This window comes from Emydura macquarii, unplaced genomic scaffold (genome assembly GCF_026122565.2).
Source record: "Emydura macquarii macquarii isolate MOO-44397 ecotype Brisbane River unplaced genomic scaffold, CSIRO-AGI_Emac_v2 contig_2768, whole genome shotgun sequence".
Classification (NCBI taxonomy): Eukaryota; Metazoa; Chordata; order Testudines; family Chelidae; genus Emydura; species Emydura macquarii.
The window spans coordinates 25,046,932-25,069,610 of record NW_027132905.1 but is presented as its reverse complement, the minus strand read 5'-3'; the positions used below and the strand labels follow the sequence as shown (position 1 = coordinate 25,069,610).

Sequence of the window (22,679 nt, the reverse complement as noted above, 5' to 3'; positions counted from 1 at the left end):
GTTATTGTGCCTCAAGCAAATTCCATCCAGCACACCAGGGAGCGAAGATGCACTGACTGGCAGCCCTTACATCCTGTACTTAAGAGCAGCAGTCCGCTCTCCCATCCGAACAGCCACTGAAGAGTATAGAAAGCAAGGCCATGGCTACATAGGAGTCACATCCCGTCTAGAATGATGCATGGTGTTAGATGCTCCTTTAACCTTTTACTCCTGGAGCATACTCAGTCAAGAGCCCTTCTTTCAATCAGCATGAGGGATTGCTACAGCAGACACAAAAGAAGGTTCTTGATATGCCTAGGTCCCATATGAATCCCTCCCAATGCACAGGTGTTAAATGTCTCATGTCCCTTTAAAGATGATTTTAAAATAAAGTTAGTTAGCTGCTATCTTCCCATGGTAGGTTTGAAGTATTTGCATTGATTCTCTGGCTCTGAAAATTCTGGAATAAAGTGATGGAGAGCTCTGTTTACCCAGCAATGGAAATACTTGGCTGGAGACTCTTTAATGGATCTTCCCGAAAAGCATAAAGATTAGGCAGAAAACAGATTAAACCAAGTAATGCCCTTCGCAAGGTCAGAATTAGATTTATGCTGCTGCTTGAAATCTCTGGATGTTCTCCCAGCTGGCAGAACCCGGCATTGCCTGGAGATGAGGATGAGTTAAAATTTTTACAGACGGATATGCTGTGCCACTGGCTGGCATCTCTGCACACCTTTATAGTCGGTTCAGTTCTACACAGAAAACTATAGATACTGAACGTGCTTACACTGGGTAATTTCTTGGCGTTAACGGAGCACAGACCACTTACTGCTTTTCAGTAACGTTGCTTGTTCCTTCCTACGCCATTTTTTAAAGTATTTCAATACGTTCTTTTTGGCTCTGTAAGGTGGTATTTTCCCCTGGACTTAAGTCCCACCCTCAAAAGAAGGCACAGTAAGGATATAGACGCAATGAAATATTTTTAACTTGAGATCTACTAGCTATAATACAATTAACTGGAAATGTGATAGAGACTTTCGCACTCATTGCAGCTTCCTACAAGCACTCCTGTGTACAACCTCTCTAGCCAAAGGAGAGGTTTCCAGAAGATTGTAACTACTGCTACTGCTTAAATCACACTAGACAGATTTACTACAGTTCAATTCATGTACACAAATGCCGATTGTAAATTAGATGCTGCTTCAGTTAGATTTAATAGCTTGGAACAATGTGCTGATTTGGTTGATACACAAAGTTTTAATAAGCTGGTGGTCAAAAATCAAAGGCTTAGTGCATGAAATCACTAACAAGAGTGCTGATTAAAGACAGCATAATACTGCATAGAAAACTTGACCAGAACATTTTGCATGTTATGCAATATTTCATGACTGCTGACTTGACTAAAAAGTCCTTGGTGTCCTGAAAACACAGCGGACTACAGATGATGTATCTTGTTACTATTTTAGCTAACAATCTAAGTCTCAGCCTCAACAGTATGCACCATATAGAAGCTCTCTGACAGTGCTATTTTTCCTACTGCCATTAGTGCTTAAGTCTGGACCCACGACTATTTTGGCAAATTTCGAAAGCATTCCCCTGTTGCCATACTCTTCTTCAATGCCAGATGTAGTCGTTGTTATTGTCAGGTTCCCAGGATCATGATAGATTTCTTTTATAAATTGTCACCAGCAGAAATGCTGAGCAACTACCAGCCCACTGGAATGGACTAGGTGTCCTTTCAAAGTTACTGAGGCTTTGAAATATGAAGCCAGGAGAAGCCACATCTCAGCTATTCTAACCAAAAAAGGAATAGAGCCTTATTTATTACTCATACAGCGAGCCACAGTTCTTGGTGCTGAGCTTATTTAAGCTAAGTCAGTCAATCAGGCATTGTGTTCAATACTTTTTTTGGCAAAAAGTTCCCACCTGTGGTAGCAACAGTAGTAAGTCCTAGCACTGACAAGGCTCTTGTGAGCACTGGCATTTTTAAGACTGTCATTTAGACCTGCTCTGAACAGAGGTAAGTGACAGTGTTAAAAGCCATGTGTGATGCTGTCTGGGTTAGGGGTGACCATTTATAACATTATTGAAATCAGTGTTGCAAATTTACAATAATTCATACGAGATATGCCATGTCAGGTACCATTGTAAAAGTTATAATTGGCTAAGTATGATAATATTGTTTGTGTGTATGTGTCATTTATATTGTAAGTTATGGATGTGTGTGATATATCTGTATCCAAAAACTTGTGCTGTGACATGGGGCTACACTCCCTCCCCCCCCCCCCCAACCCCCGGCAGATTAGTGTCAGCATTTATGACTTATTGAGGGCCCTTATCTTTACAATGAACCCAGGCAGAAAAGCCACGACAGCACCTATGAGTCATGAGGATAGGTAGGGACATGCCTCTGGTTGGGGGAGGGGGTGCAGGTGCCTTTCTCTGCCCATGTGCTGTGACCTTGTATTTGAAACAAGCCACATGACAGACCAGAGACTATAAAATGCAGCCATCTCCATCTTGTCTTCATTCCTGCTTCATACCTCTGGATCAACTCATCTACAATTCAAGCTATGAAACAAAGGACTGAGACCACAGGTACTGGATGTACACCAAAGGAACTGTACAAGCCTACAAACGCCGCAATTCTGCTGAGAATATGATATATACGGACTTTGAAGTCATTTGTATGGATCTGATGGCTTTGACCATTTAACATAGAATCACAGAAGATTAGAGTTGGAAGTGACCTCCGGAGGTCACCTAGTCCAACCCCATAATCAAACCAGGACCAACCCCAATTAAATCAGACCAGCTGGGGATTTGTCAAGCCATACCTTAAAAACCTCTCAAGATGGAGATTCCACCATCTCCCTGGGTAACCCATTCCAGTGCTTGATCACCCTCCTAGTGAAAAACTTTTTCCTAATATCCAACCTAGACCTCCCCCACTGCAACTTGAGACCATTGCTCCTACTTCAGTCATCTACTATCACTGAGAACAAACCAGCTCCATCCTCTTTGGGATCCCCTTTCAGGTAATTACAGGCTGCTATCAAATCCCCCCTCATTCTTCTCTTCTGCAGACTAAAACAAGCCTAGTTCTCTCAGTCTCTCCTCATATGTCATGTGCTCCAGCCCACTAATCATTTGTGTTGCCCTCTGCTGGACTCTTTCCAGTTTTTCCACATCCTTTCTATAGTGGGAGTCCCAAAACTGGACACTGTACTCCAAATGTGGCCTCACCAGTGATGAACAGAGAGGAACATTCACTTCCCTTGATCTGCTGGCAATGCTCCTACTAACGCAGCACAATATGGCATTAGCTTACTTGGCAATAAGAGCACACTGTTGACTCGTTCTTGTCCACAGCTTCTTGTCCACTGTAACCCCCAGGTCCTTTTCTGCAGAACTGCTGCCTAGAACCTCTCTCATTATTTGTTTCTTTCCTTTATAATAAGCCTTTAGTTTGGTTACTGAAAGATTGGCTGGCAGCATGGTATTTTGGGTAAGATCCAAACTTACATTGGTCTGGTATGTGGCTGACCCTTTGGGGATTAGGAGAACATTTTTGGTAAAGGGAATAGAGTTTTTATAACTTATCTCTTCACTGGACCCCTTTGCTAATTGTGGGCCAGAGACTGAAATGCAATAAAGGGAACTGTGTAATGTCTTGGTTTTAGCTTCTTGATAACTAGTGTGGGGGATAAGCAGCACTGTTTATGACTGGTTGAGGAATCTAACTTCAGTGTTAGCCACCAGTTCTGGGAGAATCTGCCTGACCTGCCCCGACCTTAGCATTTTCAGGTCGGCTACCCTAGGCATGGACGGGTCACACGCTGCCTGCATAATAGCTTCCACTACTACTCCTTTTGGAGGAGTTGCACTGCAGGTGAACTAAAGATACTAATTTTGCTAGTATAGCAAAGTCAAAAAATATCTTCCCCTTCATCAACATATGCGCAATGTGCCCAGCCATTTTATGGTGTCATCCTCAGCCAGCTGGAGAGCCGGTAGCCCGCAGTCAAAATAAGCCAGTGGGCATTTGACAAGGATATGCGACATAGTCTTAAGGTGACCCATTCAAAGATGGCCACAGGTGCCTTGGCAGATCAAAGCCAGGTGGACAGACAGTTGGACGTTCCCCTTTAACAAAGACAACAAAGAATGTACAGAAGTGATATAACCTCAATTTAGCTGAAGATTCAAATAGACTAATTTAAAAAAGATTTATTCATGAGACAGAAAAAAAGATAAAAACACCTGGGACAGCCCTTCAATAGTTTTATACTCGGGGGGAAAAAAATTAGCCAAGTTGCTGAAGGTAATCAAAGTGAATATTTTACATTTCTGGTTATTTTTCCTCTCTTCCCTCACACGTGGCAGGCCCACATGTCAGAAACACAGCCTATTAGAAGTGTCCTCCCCATTTTTTCCCAACCCAGCTGTGTTGTCAGTGCTGTCACAGTTCTGCTATACTTCTCTAATACCCCCTTTTAAAAGGGATCTGACCTAGTTTCTCCAGCCACGTCATTAGTGGTCTTGCTCTCAACTCTTCTCTCCTCCCCTGCCCCCACATCTCTCTTCCTCCACCCCGCCCAGATATTGACTTTTGTAATCCCTGTATTGGACAAATATTTTGGGCAAAATTTTCAAAAGCACCTAACTGACTTAGGAGCCTGAGTCCCATTTGCAGAAGTGATTTAAAACTTTTTTTTAATGTTACTCTATATGTGTTCTTATTTTTCTGTACAGCTTAATAAAAGATTTGAAGGAGGCTACAATAGAGGTCTCAGTCTTCACATTTTATCACTAAAATAAGTATACACACAAACCACCCTTCCAAGACCTGTTTAATCTTTGCTCTGATCTAAAATGACCATGCTTTTGCAAACTAACTGTCTTGAGCAGAAGCCACCTCAATCTGCTTTTAAAGCTAGAGGGCTTACATAATTCTTATCATTCATTCTACTCTATATCAAATACAGTTATGGAGGAATTAAAGCCATTGTCACAGTCTGATACATATTTAGTTTATATTCTGAAGGCAATTTGGATTTACCTTGTTTTTTAAAGAGGTTGCTGCGTACTATTTCATTCATGGACTGTACTTTCTGCTTCTGTAGTTTTGGTGGGATGCAAGTGTAAAATTCATACAATAGTTGGCTGCAAATAAGGGAAAATATCAGAAATACAATTCAGATTAATTTATTTTATGCTAATATGATAGATCGCAAGAGAAGTAACCACTAAAAGATTTCTAATGCTTTTTTTTTTTTTTTTTTTAAACTTATTAAATGCCTTTCCTTTTATTTTGTATTGTGCTAAGAGTGCTATCAGGGGAAAAAGACCAACTATAAGATGACAGAAGAACTATATGTTCGGCATTTTTGCCCAAAGGTTAATACTTGACATTTTTGCTCATTGCGCACATACAATACAACGCAAATGTTGGCCAATAAATCTTCTCTCATCTTCCTGGAAGATGCCTATTGCCAGCCAGCCAGAGTCATAGCTTTCTTTTTGTGAGTGCCATTTATTCTCCAAAAGTACATTGCTTTACACATTAATTTCCCTCACTAAACAAGTGTTTGAAAAGTAGGCCTCAACATTAAACTGTATTATAATACAATTGTAAGGGAAAATACAACTCACTAGCTAGAATATATATGCTTCAGATTGAACACAATGAGCTAGATCCTTAACTGGTGTAAACTGGCATAGCTCTGTTGTTTTAAACGGGGCAATGCCAATTTATTGTGTCTGATAATCTGGCTTGGTACTGTATTGGACAGAACTGACACCTTTGCATGCAGACAGCACCTGATAGATCTACAAAATGCTGTTGAATAGTAGCTCACCTAAGTAACTTGCCATCAAAGACTGTTTCAACATCTTGGAGGACCGATGGTATATACTTCAAGGCAGCAACCTGAATTGACAAATATATCATGTGTTAATTGTGTAAGTACATGCATGTATAAGACATAATATCTCCTCTTATACAGCTAAATTCTGTCTAATATTCTCATGGTCCTCTTAATACAGTGCAATACATCTCTCTCAGAGACCCAAAGGTTTTGGCCAATAATGAAGTCACTCCACCCTCTGCCTTAGAATGGCTTCACTAGTGGAACTGAAGTGCACACATTTCAATAAATTGAAGTGAACTGGGACCTTTCTTCTACCTTGCTCTGCAACGTCAATTGACTGTACTCTGCAGTTCTCCATGGTGCACGGGCCAGAACAAGGCCTTCTGGTACATACAAATGCCCTATGGTGATGTTAAGCAAGGGGGCTGGAAACAACCACGGGATGGATTGCTTGCCATTTGGACACCACTGAAGAGGTTTCTAATGCCGCCGCAGCACTAGGCAGCCTCACAGTAATGCAAGCATGTAGATAGGGCAACAGGATCCTTATTTACACCAGTCCAGCTCCCACCAGTATACCATGCAAGTTGCACAGATGGACTGCAGTTGCTTGTCCAGCCCACAAGCTGCAGTACCAATCATTGTGATGAGTTCCAGAGGGGTAGCCATGTTAGTCTGTTTTTAGCAAAACAGCGAGAGTCCTGTGGCATCTTAAAGACTAACACATTTATTTGGGCATAAGCTTTCGTGGGCAGAAACCCATTTCATTGGATGCATGAGATGAAGTGGGTCTCTGCCCATGAAATCTTATGCCCAAATAAATGTGTTAGTCTTTAAGGTGCCACAGGACTCTCTCAGTCATCGTGATGTTGCACAGAAGTACCTGGCCCTGCAGAAGGCATGAAGTTCCCTATCTCCTCCCCATCCTTCTTTCAACTTTCCAACTACATGGAGTTCAGTGATTCAGGCTTTTCACTTCAGAGGTGAATTTCAGCCTGTAAGATTTCTATTCTGTTCTGCTGGTCAAGCAATGAAAACCAGGTAAAAGTTAGTCATGAGACAAATTATACATGTGCTACACTGCCTTGCTGAATGAGCAATAGTATCTAATGGATACTAGGAACTGCCTCCTAGGATTAGTGCATCCTTCAAATATGGAAAGTATCCTATTCTGCAGTTTTTGGTGATAGACATTCATTTCTCATGTATGGCACATACCCAAAGGATGCACTCAACAGAGGCAAGGTGGAGAGATGTTTTGTGGTTTTAACAAATTCAAAATAAAAGCATGATTTTAAGTCTAAGAACAAACAATATTTTTAAAAGTGCTTTAAAAAACTGTCAAAAAGGAAAACTTGGCCAAATTGCTGCAGGTACAGTATAACACACCAGAACATCTACCCTGGTCTCTCCTCCTCACCTCACCAACATTGCCAGTCATCATATTCTATGGAGGAGTAAGGCAAGTAAAATATATGAGAGGTTAAATGCTCCTTTTGCATTATTACATCATTTATTGTTGAAGGAATGCATCCAAAGATATTCTTTTTTATGTAAGAAGCTAATGCAAATTCCAGCTCTCTCTGACATACAGTATCTCTATCAAAGAACATAGTACAACATTGTTGTGTTTCATTTTTGAACTGTATTCATACCCATCTAATACCTCATCATGTTAATTCTATTATGTTCACTAGTCACAGACATTAGGTATTCTCAAACTGTGCCACCATCATAAATTGACCCATTTAAGGACATCATTTGGTATACTAATTGTGCAAACTAATTTGCATTTTGTAATAAATTAAATCCAAAGTAAGGGAATTAAGTGTATATTAAGTAGTATTTTGGCTAACAACTTCCTGAACAATACATTAGAATTACAAAGGCAATGCTGGCATTATTTCATTTTGAAACAAAGTGTTGCTTTTATTAGTAACATTTAAGTGAGAAGTGAGAAGTCTTAACTGCTGATGCAGACCTATTTTTCATACTCAATTGCTCCTGCTGTAGTTAGTTAAGGATAGACTATAGTAAAGGAAGGCAGAACAGATGCCTAAAGACATGGGTTTCATAGGTGCATGCTGTCACCTCTGCTGTGTAGCAAGACCACCCCCCCCCCCCTCAAAAAAAAAAAAAAAAAAAAAAGCCTAACCTGCCCGAAAAACCTCTAACAAAACAACTGTCTATCCTGCACATGGAGTGTGTCATCAACTCAGCAGGGTGCTATTGAACACATACATTTGCTATTGCCTTCACACACAAGCTGGTGAAATCTGCTGTTTACATTGTCAGCAGCAATTATTCCTGTCTGACTTTCATTCTCTACATAGATCTTGGTCAAAAACAGTGACTGACCACGTCATCCCTGGTATTATTTTCTATATTGACTAAACACTGAACCTGAGATAAACTGAAGAGCATGATTTTTTGGGGGGGAAAACCATACAGATTATGGATATTTAAACTATAAAAATAAATAAGATTAATTAAAGCAAATGTGGTTTTTATAATGAAAATTTGGAACACATGTAGAACTTTTTTTACCTTACCTTTAAAAAGGTAAGAAACATTGCCTCATTTTATAGATGGGGAGCCAATGGTATGTCTCTGTTAATGGAGGGCTTATCTGCATATAGAGTTGTATCAGTTCAATTTAAAGAATGATTTCAAAATTATTAGTTAAACCAGTGAAGGAGGCTGTGTGGACACTTGTTTCATATTCAACCAGTCTTGTTGTGGTTTAGTTTCAATTGATTAGGAACAAGTTTAAACTAAACTGAAATAAACCACGAAATAAATAAAACGTCCACAAAGGGTTTTGCACTGTATTGGTTAAACTATGCAAGTTTATGCACTGACAAGGCCAGACAGTTTAATTGGTTTGCTCAAGGTCATGCAAGGAGTCATGTGGAGAAAGGAAGAAAAACCCATGTCTTCCGACTCCCAGTCCAGGGTCCTTGCTGCTGCTTCCTAAGTAATAGAGTGTACAATTATATATAGATTGCATTTTAATAAACTGATTACAGTCAAATCCACAACAATTCTGAATACATGAGCATGCACAAAAGTTTTAAGGTTTTTTCCCTTATCAAATGTGCACTTCATATTTAAGAGCTTAAAGGAAAACCGAAACAACTTCAGTAAGCACAGAAGCACAGCATCTGAATTGGGGAGAAAACTATTGTCAAAGTGTTTGGGAAGGAACTTTTTCATGGAAATTTGCTGGTCTTTTTTGCTACCAGCAGACCTCTTGCTAAATAATGACATAAGAACGGTCATACTGGGTCAGACCAATGGTCCATCTAGCTCAGTATCCGGTCTTCCGACAGTGGCCAATGCCAGGTGCTTCAGAGGGAATAAACAGAACAAGTAATCATCAAGTGATCCATCCCATCAGCCATTCCCAGCCTCTGGCAAACAGCAATCCCTACCTATCGTGGCTAACAGCCATTGATGGACCTATCCTCCATGACCTTTTTTTTTTTTTTTGGCGCAACCCCGTTATAGTCTTGGCTTTCACAACCTCCTCTGACAAGGAGTTCTACAGGTTCTCTGTGCATTGTGTGAAGAAATAATTCCTTTTGTTCTTTTAAAACTGCTGCGTACTGATTTCATTTGGTGACCCCTAGTTTGTGTGTTATGAAAAGGAGTATATAGCACTTCCTTATTTACTTTCTTCACATCAGTCATGATTTTATAGACCTATTTCATATCCCCCTTAGCCATCTCTTTTCCAAGATGAGAAGTCCCCCCCCTTGTTCATCTCTCCTCATTCGGAAGTTTTTCCATACCCCTAATCATTTTGGTTGCCTTTTTTGTACCTTTTCCAATTCCAATATATCTTTTTTGAGATGGGATGACCAGATCTGCATGCAATATTCAAGATGTGAACGTACCATGGATTTCTAAAGAGGCAATACAATATTTTTTGTCTTATTATCTATCCCTTTCCTAATGATTCCCAACATTGTTAGCTTTTTTGACTGCCGCTGCACATTGAGTGGATATTTTCAGAGAACTATCCACAATGACTCCAAGATCTCTTTCTTGACCGGTAACAGCTAATTTAGACCCCATCTTATTATATGTATAGTCGGGACTATATTTTCCAATGTGCATTATTTTGCATTTATCAACATTGAAATTTCAGCTGCCTTTTTCTTCCCCCGTCACTCAGTTTTGTGATATCGCTTTGTAAGTCTTCACAAGCTGCCTTGGACTTAACTATCTTGAGTAGTTTTGTACCATCTGCAAATTTTGCCACCTCACTGTTTACCCCTTTTTCCAGATCATTTATGAATATGTTGAACAGCAGTGGCTCCAGTACAGGCCCCTGGGGGATATCACTATTTACCTCTCTCCATTCTGAAAACTGACTATTTATTCCTACCCTGGATTTCCTATCTTTTAACCAGTTATTGATCCAAGAAAGGACCTTCCCTCTTATCCCATGAATGCTTACTTTGCTTCAGAGCCTTTGACAAAGGATTCCTGAATATCTAAGCACACTATATTCACTGGATCACCCTTGTCCACATGCTTGTTTGACTTCCTCAAAGAATTCTAGTAGATTAGTGAGGCATGATTTCCTTTTACAAAAACCATGTTTACTCTTCCCCAACAATCCTATTCATTTATGTGCCTGATAACTCTGTTCTTTACTATAGTTTCAACCTATTTGCTTAGTACTGAAGTTAGGGTTACTGGCCTGTAATTGCCAGGATAGCCTCTGGAGACTTTTTTTAAAATGGGCATCATATCAGCTGTCCTCCAGTCACCTGCTACAGAAGTTGATTTATGAGATAGAACTACTAACTGTGGTTATGTAATCTGCAATTTCACATTTGAGCTTCTCCAGAATTCTTGGGTGGATACCATCTGGTCCTAATGACTTATTACTGTTTAATTTATCTATTTGTTCTGAAACCTCCTCTAATGACACCTTAATCTGGGAGAGTTCCTCAGATGCATCACCTAAAAAGAATGGCTCAGGTTTGGGAATCTCCCTCACATCCTTAGCCATGAAAACCAATGCAAAGAATTCATTTAGTTTCTCCACAATAACCTTATCTTCCTTGAGTGCTCCTTTAGCATCTCAATTGTCCAGTGGCCCCACTAGTTGTTTAGCAGGCTTCCTGCTTCTGATGTACTTCAAAATATTTTTGCTGTTACTATGATTCTTTGGCTAGCTGTTCTTCAAATTTTTTTGTCCTTTTTAATTATATTTTTACACTTCACTTGCCAGAGTTTATGCTCCTTTCTGTTTTCCTCAATAGGATTTAAATTCCACTTTTTAAGGGATGCCTTTTTATGTCTAACTGCTTCTTTTACTTCGCTGTTTAGCTGTGGTGGCACTTTTTTGGTCCCCTTCCTATGTTTTTTAATTTGGGGGGGGTATATATTTAAATTGAGTCTCTATTATGGTGTCTTATTATGGTGTATTATGGTGTCTTATTATGGTGCATTATGGCAACCTTCAGGGATTTCACTTTTGGCCCTGTACCTTTTAATTTTTGTTTAACTAACTGCCTCATTTTTTAAAATTAAATGCTATTATGTTGGGCTGCTCTGGTGTCCTTCTCCCCAAAGGGATGTTAAATTTCACTGTGTTATGGTCACTATTACTAAGGGATTCAGCTATAGTCACCTCTTGGAATCTGTAACGCTTTGTAATAAGCAATATTTAAGCCAAAGGTACAAGCTGCTTTAATACAAATCAGAACTGTTTTATATTTAATTGAATCATTTGAGATTTCAGTGAAGTTGTTTGGATATACCGCTATGAGAACAAGATGGCCACTGAACTACAATGTCTAACACTGGGCGCCAATAAACTGGTGCTGTCACATGATATAGGTCCGATTATTCATTCCTTTAAGTCTGCAGTAAAACTCAATTACTTTAGCTGATGCAGGATTGGGCTCGCTTGATCAAGCCCCCAACAAGCTGTCCACCACTGACCATCTCCCACCACTGATCCACATGTCATTTGAATAAGACTCAGAACATGTACCTTGAATTCCAATTTAATTAAATATTCTGAACTAAATGATTTGCTCCAGCAGGAGAACTCTGGGGCACAAGTTTCATGAGTAAATTTCCCACAGCATTCCCTAACCATTATTCCTCAGATGAAAAGCTCCAGAGGGGTAGCCGTGTTAGTCTGTATACAGCAAAAACAACAAGTGTCCTGTAGCACCTTAAAGACTAACAAATTTCTGCGGGCATAAGCTTTCGTGGGCTGCAACATGCATCTGACGAAGTGGGTTGCAGCCCACGAAACCTTATGCCCACAAAAATGTGTTAGTCTTGAAGGTGCTACAGGACTCTCATTGTTCCTCAGATGGAGACTGGAGAGGTTTACAGGTAGGGGGAGAATGGCAGGGGAAAAGATGATCACAGGCTTCTAACTACAGATATCCAGTGATCCACAGGGAAATGCTATGAATTTAAGAACATTTTCATGAGACCTGTCCATCTGCCCTATCCTTCAGGTTTCTTATTCCCCTGCAATGCTGCTGGTAACTATATTTCTGACGGGGTGACTACCTACATTTGGACTCTAATACACCTCCAAGGCATGGAGGTGAAAATAATGCTGAAACTGTCAGCATGGACTCCAGCTAAAATTCCCAGAGGATCCATGATTTAACACATCATCAAGTGGTGATGCTAATTTCAGTCCCTCAGTGCCTAAAAGAAGGGAGACAAACCCTTTTAAAAAGCATTCTACAGCTGACCCTGGGTGATAAATTATCAACATCGTGTAATTTTAGACCATGAGAATATTGGGCTACAGCTTGCTATTCAGATAAGCATCCATAATGCATTTCCTTAATATAAAAAGAGAGCCTGCAATCAACAAATCACTGAACCTTAGTAAACAAACATGATAAAGCACCTGTTAGAATTTACATTAGCCTGACTTCTATAACTTGATTTCAAACTGAAGGAAAAAGAGTCATTCTAACTATCCCACACAGAATTAGAGTCTAGACACAATACCCTTATGCACGGACATCACAATTTATGATATGAGCATGTGAAATATACGCTATTCCCACTACAGCATCAATATTTCAGTTTGTTCACAACAAATTTATGTATGAGAATGATGCAAGGAGACAGTTAAGATAGATTCACTATGATGTACAATGTAAGAGGGGAGTCAATCCTTGAATATTTTCACTGTGGAAGAAGAAATAGGCTAAGGCCATCGTGGACTAAAAAGCACAATGAAATTATGGTCATTAATAGGAATACGTTACCCTGAATGTTCAATTCCAGCCTCTATAAAGACCCACAGAGAAGAAATGGCCTGCGGTAGGGGAGCTTTTGAAGTTTCTTTGTGCTAGTAATTTGACAAGCATTCACAGTTTGTTAGGACTCTGTGGCAGACTAATATCCCCTGGATAACTACCGGCATCACTGAGCTTCAAAGCTGAAATGTGTATGTCAAATACTTTTCCAATTTTGCAGAGATATTGCCACTCAAGTGCAAGGTCCAACACAGAGCCCTTCTACGCCAACACTCAACAGCAACTTCCTTGTTAAAATTTTAATTTCAGGAGCTAAGAACAGAAATCCCTTTGAGTTCTCATCCAGACTTTTAAAAGTCACAAGGACAAAGATTTCATTTACATTTGAGATGTTACTTTAATATTGTAGCCAACTTTCTTTTTAAAAAGCGTAACCATTGTTTTGATTCAACAGGAAATACTTCTATGCACAGCTAAGACTGCACAGCAGATCACACCATTACAGTACAACTTAAAAATAATCTTCCATTCATATGTACCAACTTGCTGCGCTCAACCCTGCATGGTAAAAGGAGCCTTGTGCTCCAAGCAGGAATCAACTACATTTTAATCCCTCACACAAAGACTCTTCCTGACAGTGATGCTAGCAATGCTAGCCACCTCAGAATACAGTTGGGAGCACAATCTTCCATGCAGGACTATAAAACGGTGGGGTGACTTGTGATAATTGGGCCTATAAGTTTACCTTAATTGGGACCTCAACAGTAAAAAATGTGAGTTTAGTTTCTTCAGATGCACAGTAACCTACAATGACAAATGTTGATGGGAAAAGATGCACAAGTGAGAAAGACTGAAATGTTCCAGACAAGACCTAGTGACATAACTCAAAGACAGCATTAAGATTATGCTTGGTAAACAAGAGAAGCCTAGAACCAGAAATCCGTCAACCAAAATTGGTGTGTTGGAAATCAGGCCTAATTGGTGGACAAAATAATTTAGCAATCGGGCTATTCCACTCCCTTTTAGGGTCCTTTTAGGGACAAAACCTGGCTACTAAAGAGCTTCACCAACAAGGCTTCCAGCTCCAAAATCTCCTGGGTCCCTGGACTTTATTCATCCTAATCCTGAGAGAAATCATGTCAGTGAGAGGGACCTGAATAACAGTGCCACCTCCACTGGCTTTTACTAAATCCCTAACCCCACCTGGATGTGGGACTTTGTTCCCTCCACCTCACCTTGTGAGTCCTTTTCCTACCCTTCCTTATTTCTTTGCTTTGCTATCCCTTTCCTTTTTCCATCCATCCAAGAGAGTCTGGCTTAGGTGGCCAAGACTGCATATTTTGCAACACTGTGGTAAGCCTGTGACCCAAAACAGGCAGCAAAATGTAATGTTCTAAATAGCCTGTTTGCAAGTTTGCTGGATCTCAAAGTGGCTGGTCTATGCTCTTCTGGCAGTGAGGCTGCAAGTGAAAAAGTCAACACCAGAGATATAAAAAAATGCATCTTCTCTTTGCTATTCTTTTCTCTCCCCTTTTGTGTGTGTTTTGCCTTTGTCTTCTAGGAAATGGGATCAGACTTGAACAGCAGCAGCATACCGAATGCATATGTCTCTGCATACCGAACCTCAAACCTTGTTTAAAACAATTTAGTGTTAGCAAGTCACTAAGTTATGTTAACACCTTTGACTCTTTGGGCCATACATGCCATCTAAATGAACACAATGTGGCTCAGCAGCAGGGGTGTGCACAGGAATAAAAATTTGGCTGCTTTTGTGCACCCCCAGCAGGCACTGGAGGAGCTCGCTCTACTGCCCTGCAGCCAGTGGAGGAGTTCTGTGCCCCTGCTGATTGGGGGGGCCTGTGGCCCTTCTTGCGCATGCCCCTGCTTAGAAGAAATGCATCAATAGCCATCAGCAGGTCAAATCTATCAACACAAAAAAATAGCCATGAGCAAAATGCAACAAAAAACATGCCCCAGACTGGGTTTCACCTAGCTCCTTGTGCCCTTTACACAACATGAAGGACCCACATGATAACACGTGGATCCAAGTACGCATATACAACATGCAGTATCTCCCTAGATATCTACATTGCTACTGGGACAGGGATTGGGGGGTCTCCTGGAACACAGAAAACCATAAAACCACAGATTATTTAAAATGATGTTACCTAATTCCTACACATTACACAAAGTGTGCAGCTTTGCCCTGCTACAGACATTAGCCTCTTCTGACCCTACAGAAGACCTGCTTCCAGGTCTTCCTTTTAGCATCTGCACAATTTGCAAGTGGGAAGGATGTAGTTGTCATTAACCCTGAGTACAGAAGATGAGAGAGTGTACTGCAGCACCCCACTGTATCTCTGGGACCTCTATGTTTCTGTTGCAGTAATATGGCTTCAAATTATGTAGTACACATACAAATTGAACCCCCAGTCCTCATTCCAGCCAGTGGCATCTTCTGCTGGGTCAGAGAGAAGGATTTGTCTGCTTTAGAACTAAAAAGTTAATTTTTCAGCAGCCTAGAAAAACCTCAAAATATTTCAGAAATTTGTCATACTCCAATTTACCAGTAATTTTATCTTACAATCTTTATTCCCTAACAAGCTTAGATTCATAGTAACCTCTCCAACAGTTATTTATACATATTCATGAAACCTAAGTACCCAGAAGATTAAAAGACCATTTTAAAAAGTCACCAGGGCCCTATTTATTAGTCTAATTTTATTTGTTGTCAAGGCAAGTTTTAACAAAATTACCATGCCATCATCTATTGTGAGTCACAAATCAGGCATCACTGTCATCACTTTTCCAGCCTTATTCAAACCTAAACAAATAATCAAGCTGCCTCCAGACAGTTTTAAATTGTTAGACTCCAATGTTCCACTCCACATCCTGAGGGAAGTGGAAAGCACCATCTCATGGTACACTCCTCTCCTTCCCCTCAACCCCATGGAAACTTCCCCTCCCATTAGGGCCGGCAACTCCACTGGCAGGGCATCTTCAGCAAGTGACACTTTTTAAATGATGCACCTGGCTCCTAGATGATGGAAGAACCAGGCTATCTAGGAGCCAGCTGCAGCAGGCAAGGTTCAGCAGCAGAAAAGAAACAAAGACATCCACTTTGTAGTCCCTTGTTTTCTACAGATCACTTGAGACTTGTGCAGATCACTTGGGATCTGCTGCTTAAAGGAGGAATCCACAGCTTTTGGGAAAGGAACAGAATCCTTAATTTTAATTAAAGACTGGTGGGGTAGGGGTGCATAACGAAGGGAAGTGCACACAGCACAAGACAAATATCAACAAACCAGCTCCAAGAAACCTTGGCAAATATTCAATATTTACTACTTCTCAGAAAGGCAGAAATCCATCTCCTGAAGGTGATTTTTTGCCCTGATAACCAAACAGAAAGGAAGGGACAGACAACAGCTGTGCACTCCCAACAGAAACAAGAGAACTCCTAGCATTGAGTCAGGACCATTACTGTGTATCTGAAAAAAGAAACCCACCTCCAAAAGTCTGGATTTTATGTACAAGCATCTAGGTGGAGGACAGGGCACAAAGAGACAATGAAACCGACAGGTGAAGGATATACAGGGGAAATTGATTAAGTGGTACAAAGTAGTCAATACTGTAACATCTGGGCCTTCATCACAGATACTGAATTTCAATTTGCTTTGGAAAGCTATAACTTTCTGAGACTTGGGGTCCTCCACTGCAACAAGCACCAATTTAGCAGTTTCTAAATGGTTAATCTAGAATACTACTACAGATGTGCTATACTCCCTAAAAGAAGTCCCTCAGCTGTACCTTCACCCTGTACAATCGTAGTCACCTGTGAATCTGCTTCATTCCAGAATATTGTATATAAAAGTTGCTGAGTATCTGATGCAGTGGTATCCCAGATTCCAAAGATAGGTCCAGTCCAGTACACGTTTGCTTTCATAATGTGCGAAAGGTTTTACATCAAAAGAGACCAGGATATTGTAGTTATGGCCATAATCCTAATTTACACTATTGGGGTTGAGAGGAAAATCCTGTATCTTCTAGTCTTCGGAGGAAGCCAAGAACTTGCTTCAACAATTCCAGGAAAAATGAGACAACCCTGATTTCAATTTGCATGGAAGGCTCCGGTGAGTAATGAAAAACTGACAGATAATCCAAGAGTAAGTAACAACTTTAACAATGTATTATTTTGTCCTCTTCAGAACTCATGATATATATCAGACAGAGAAACAGACATTTAGACGTTAAATCTTTTTATACCTCACAAGTATCTTTTTCTTTAAATCAGGACTATTCCATTAACCACTTTGTAAATATTTTTGTGAGGCAATAGATACCCTATAAAGTACAGTAGATTTAATAGCTACAGAACTATGAAGTTGAGGCCATTGTCGTGCACTGTGAAGGGGTTGTGGGAACTGACATATGAAGGATCACAAACTACCACCTTTTCTTGGAAGTATTTAAATCCAGACCACAAATCTGAGGATTCTATGTACTGTATGCATGTGTGGTGCGTTTAAAGATGCATAAAACAACTCCAGCTCACTTAAGTCCTTGATTTCTTCTCTAGACAATGTTACAATAGATCAGTGGATCCTTGAGATTTCTAAGAAAAGTTTATATGTGCCAACCAGGAAAGACCCAAGGATTGGTTTGGATGGTGCATGCTGAATCCGAGAGTGTGCATCTCGAGCCTCTGATGACTGAAACCTGTTGCATGCGCGAAGGTCTAAATCATCCCCACAATTACCCTGGACATCTTCAGAACACTTGTGCCCTAAAACTCACTTGTCCAAGTTTCTATCATTGCCCTCCCAAAGCCTGTTCCAGAACCTGCATTGTCTCAGATCTCTATGGGTAAATCTGTTGTGGCTATAGGTGGATAAATAAAGCTGACTCTTGCTTGACTTGTACTTCTTCCTGATTCATCTTGTCAGTAATTGAAGTGAGGACTTGATTATGTCTGCATTTTGGCTACAATTTTATGATGAACTAAATTTTCCAAAAAGACACTGCCCAGGGAAAGATGCTGAAGCTTTCATGAATGGAGCTACAAGTCTTCTTTATACGGGCATAGAGAAATACACATTGTGCATTGTGATGTCACAATGTGATGACAAGTCTCAGACATTTAGAAGCACTCGCAACCAACTGATTTTAGGAAAAACACCCCTTGAATGTTGTGCATATGGCCATGGAAGCTCTTGCCAAGTATATAGATAATGTGGAGTCTTGCAGAAACCAGCTTAGCATAATTTCTGAGCTGCACTGCCTATCTTCTGTGCACACCAGATCCCCTGGAGAAAAATGGCAATCCCTTGGGATGGCTGTTTCCTGGGCTTTGGCTAACTGCAGCATTTACATTGTGGTCTTGTTCCCTTATCTACTCCTCTGTCACCTATTTGTTACTCTGCCTTTGTAGGAATAGTCCCACTATGAGCTGATGACTTTAATGATGAGAAAAGTAGATTGCTTTTTGCTGTTTCATGGGAAGTGTTTGCAAGTCAGGAGCCACAACAATTCCTGAGCAGTCTCAGCAACCTGAGCGATCTTCAGGCCAACGATTCTTTTCATCATATTCTCAAGATTGCTTTGCAGAAAGATTTTCTCCTGGACACTGGCTTCTCCCGTGCTAAATCTGACATTTCCACCTCTCTCACAAGCAGAATTTAACTCCCTTGATCACAGATTTAAAAGTAGTATTCCTGCACCCTCTTCTCACTCTATACGAGTTTTACCATTCAAGTGGTTGGTTGATTGGCTCAGCCAAACCAAATTGCCTCTCTGTCTGGGCTTAAAACACAGGCATTTATTTTTATTGTGAATCATACAGTAGCTGAAGAGGATAATTACACATAACAAAAGGCAAGTTTAAATCAAGAAATTGCTTTGTTACCACAAAACAATATCTTTTTTATACCTGATGTAACTTATTAGAAAAGACAAAATTTAAGTTTAAAACAGTTATATAACTAACAAAAGCATAAAAACCCAGAATACAGATAGCCATTGCATCTGTTTGCCATAACATTACCTACTTATTGCAATGCATACACACCTGTACAGCCTTAAAATTCCTCATGTCCTGAAGGAAAGGCGCTTTTAAATATTCTTTTATAGAATGTATGTTCTTTCAAGAACATACTCAATGGTATTCACCCTGCATGACCACAATTTTTCTGCCAGACAGGTGCAATTTTAAAGCTCCAGCACAGTACATGGAAATCATCCTAAACATGAGCAATGTATCCCTAAATATGTATGGCAATCTTACTGCCCACTGTGCACATCTTTTAAATGACTGTTGCAGTATGGCTAATTTTCTTTAAAATGAGTAACTCATCTGGCTGCAGAGCCACAAACCAAATTCTGTCCCAACTTCCATTGCCATCCCCTGTAACCCAAAGTTATTGAAGTGTGTAAAGTGGTCCCTTAAGCCCATCTCTAATCCATTGTTACATGGAACAAAAGATACTCTGCTTATCACATGGATAACACACAAATTGCTAACTAGACAAGTTTTTCCCAAATTAGTGAAATTCACTGGAGTTGTTCATTCTGATCATGAAATCTGTTTTTTTTACTCTTGTGAAAACAAAGACAATTTTTTAAGCAAAATGTTTGCATGCAACTGGAACTAAAAATCCTCCCCCCCCAAAAACAAAAACAAAACAAAAAACCCACATTCAAGCATCATTTCTGTAAAATTTTGTTCATGACTCTATTAGAAACTTCATTGACACAGCTTAAGTGGTGTTAGAAGGCATCAAAAGATGGGAAAGATGTGATTATTAATATCTCAAAGAAAGACAGGATTAAGAATCTCACAGGAATACACATTTTGTTGAAGATTTCCTTCCATTCATCATATGGGAAATCCTGCATATATAGTCAGGTCTTTTACACAGATTGAGCAATGGATTTAAGTACCTATATGCCCCAATCCCTGTATAATATGAATATCTCCAAAGTATTTAACTACAGAAATAATATACTGTAGTACTCCAGGGATCTCATTCTAACAAGCTTGAACCCTCAAACACTAAATGCAGGAGGCCTTGAAATTTGTGCTTGTGTCTACTATGCAATAAAGGTATTAAGATATCTTAACATTAACAGTGTGTTATAAGCAGTGTAGAGGACAAACCATTACATTCAGTAGTGCTGAAATACTATTACATTGAATACTTTGGATACAGCTCTGTTGCAAAGGTTGGGTTTTTTTAGAATCCAAAAAGTACCCTTTTTGTCCCAAATATTTAGTCTGCTCCTTGCAAATCTTCTATAAACTTGTCATACAGGGTACAGAACATCCTGAACGCCTTTCAAATACATAGCAAAACATTATTGGAAGTATGTTATTATTCAGGTGAAAACAGATTTATGTTTTGAGTTCCTTTATAGCTCTGCACATCATTCTAAATGGAGTGCCAGGAGAGATGTAACTCCAAAAAGGATAATTGAAATTAATCAAATACGGTATCAAGTTCTTTGCTTAGTCTTCCATTTCCACTGCATTTTAAATCAAAGATACCAAAACACAGAACTAAGCAAAACAAAAATCAAATTGAACAGTGTGAAAACTAGGGCATTAGAGTGCATAAAATGCTAATGTTACCATCCTGCCTGAAAACAAACTCTACCCTCCTATACACTCAAACTTGACAGATTGTTGTTGATACTAGAAGCATATTAATTTATAATGTATGCAGAGTAGGATATATCTTAGTAAATCCCTCTCTTCCCCATTTCCTTGCAAGTATTTTCTGTTTATTCACAGATGCGAGTCCCTGTGCATGATAAGAGTAACTGACATTTACATGGACTGTAAAGCCTTCAACCTACAGTCAGTTTCTGCTGTCTAGATAACTCATTGTAAAAGCTTAGATATCACAATGTCTATTTTTTAATTTAGACACACGAGGTAGGTAAGGTAATATCTTATTGGATGAATGCCTGTTGCTGGATGGTACAAGCTTTTGAGTTACCACAGAGCTTTTTTTCAGGTCTGGGGAAGGAAATCATAGTTTCTGAGCTAAATATGAGTTGGAACAGATTGTTTAACATGCTAGAGTCACCACCTTAAGGATCTCTGGCTTGCATTTTCCTAGAATACCTAACTCTTTTATTGCCATTGAAATTTGAGAGGAATTAGGGGGCCTATTTCCTATAGGATCCTTGGAAAATCCCAGCATCTGAGTTTTAGCTATTTAACAAACCTATCTTCTTTAGAGGTATACAAACAATGAGCCTTCATCTAAAACTTGTCATCTTTGGGCTTCAAAGTAATTAAACAAACTGTCCAGCGTTGCTCTGCCAGTTAAGAAGGCACAGATGTGCAATAGGTAAAGAATAAATTATCTAAATGTAACATCACCCATTCACTGTCAAGCAAAAAACATATGGTTGTTTCTGAAGTACCAACCTGCAACAAAATGGTAGTTTTATATTGGCTTTTCATCAGATTGTTGATGGATTCAAAGAGTCTCCTCATAGATTCCTCAAATTCTGTCTGTTCTTTTCCTTCATATAACCTGTAGAAAAATGCATTCATGTTACAACTACATAGTCCCAATTCAATGTTAATTGAAAATTAAAATACATAGAAATTGATGCAATACTAGGTACACAGATATTTCATCCATGGGATGCACCTAGTGTCCATTGGTCGAGGACAGATTTTCATCTTGAGATGACATAATGAAGTTTTCTAATTTTTTCATGTAAAAGGCTTTAAGGAATAAAACTTTTGGGAGCTGAAGACCTAAATAATCTCACCTGACTAATGAGTTTGGGGATAAACTTTACAAGTGATAAAAATGACAAGAAGTTTTATAACATTTTTTCTTTCAATTTATCTTCAATAGAAGAAATTGTACCAGGTTGGAGGCTGCATTGTTAAGATTTACTACTGCATTTGTGCATTACTGCAGCTTCATCTTTTCAAGGTGCTGTGGATTCTCTCTGTTAGTCTTCAATTAAGTTGGTTGTATTTAACGCCATATGTAACCTAGACATATAAATGATTTTTGTCACAGTTTGGTACCTTGTAAGTTCCACCTATATCACCAAATAGAAATGTAATCTATCAGTGCCCACTAATCAGAATTCGAGACCACTATCAGCCACTGTTACACAACTAGAAAGCATCCCGTATGAAAATGTAGTATGCTTTTCTTTTGAAATTGTTTTTCTAGGTTAAGTTTCATTCTGACCAAACAGCATGACAGCTTCATTCTACAAAGTCCTCAGCATAGCCTGCTTGGTAGTAGTAACCAAAGAGATGTGAATTTTAAAATTGTGCAAATGCCCAGATATTTTCCCAAGGTTAATTCATACTTATTCAGACCTCTTACGGATGGTCATCTTGAACTTATTTTGATCATCACTAGATGCTAATTTTGGCATAGGATGAAAATTCTGCTCAAAATGTTATTTCCCATGCATTCTGATGCTTCAGTTTCCAGCTCCACTCAAAACCAGGGAACATGATGTACAAGATCATTTATGGAAATGGTAGCTGAACTCATCTGAGCCTCCACAAACATTCAATCATGTT

General features: G+C 39.5%; 1 protein-coding gene across 2 annotated transcripts in view; it reads right to left on the bottom strand.

Annotated features, from left to right (window-relative positions):
• DOCK2 (dedicator of cytokinesis 2) overlaps positions 1–22,679 on the bottom strand; it is a 407,820-nt gene that overhangs the window by 314,793 nt on the left and 70,348 nt on the right. For both annotated transcript variants that reach the window (XM_067566685.1, XM_067566686.1), the window contains exons 19-21: positions 21,546–21,654; positions 5,841–5,911; positions 5,042–5,145 (exon numbers count right to left, since the gene is read on the bottom strand). In XM_067566685.1, coding sequence (XP_067422786.1) covers positions 5,042–5,145; positions 5,841–5,911; positions 21,546–21,654 — 284 coding nt within the window. The remainder of the gene's footprint in view (positions 1–5,041; positions 5,146–5,840; positions 5,912–21,545; positions 21,655–22,679) is intronic.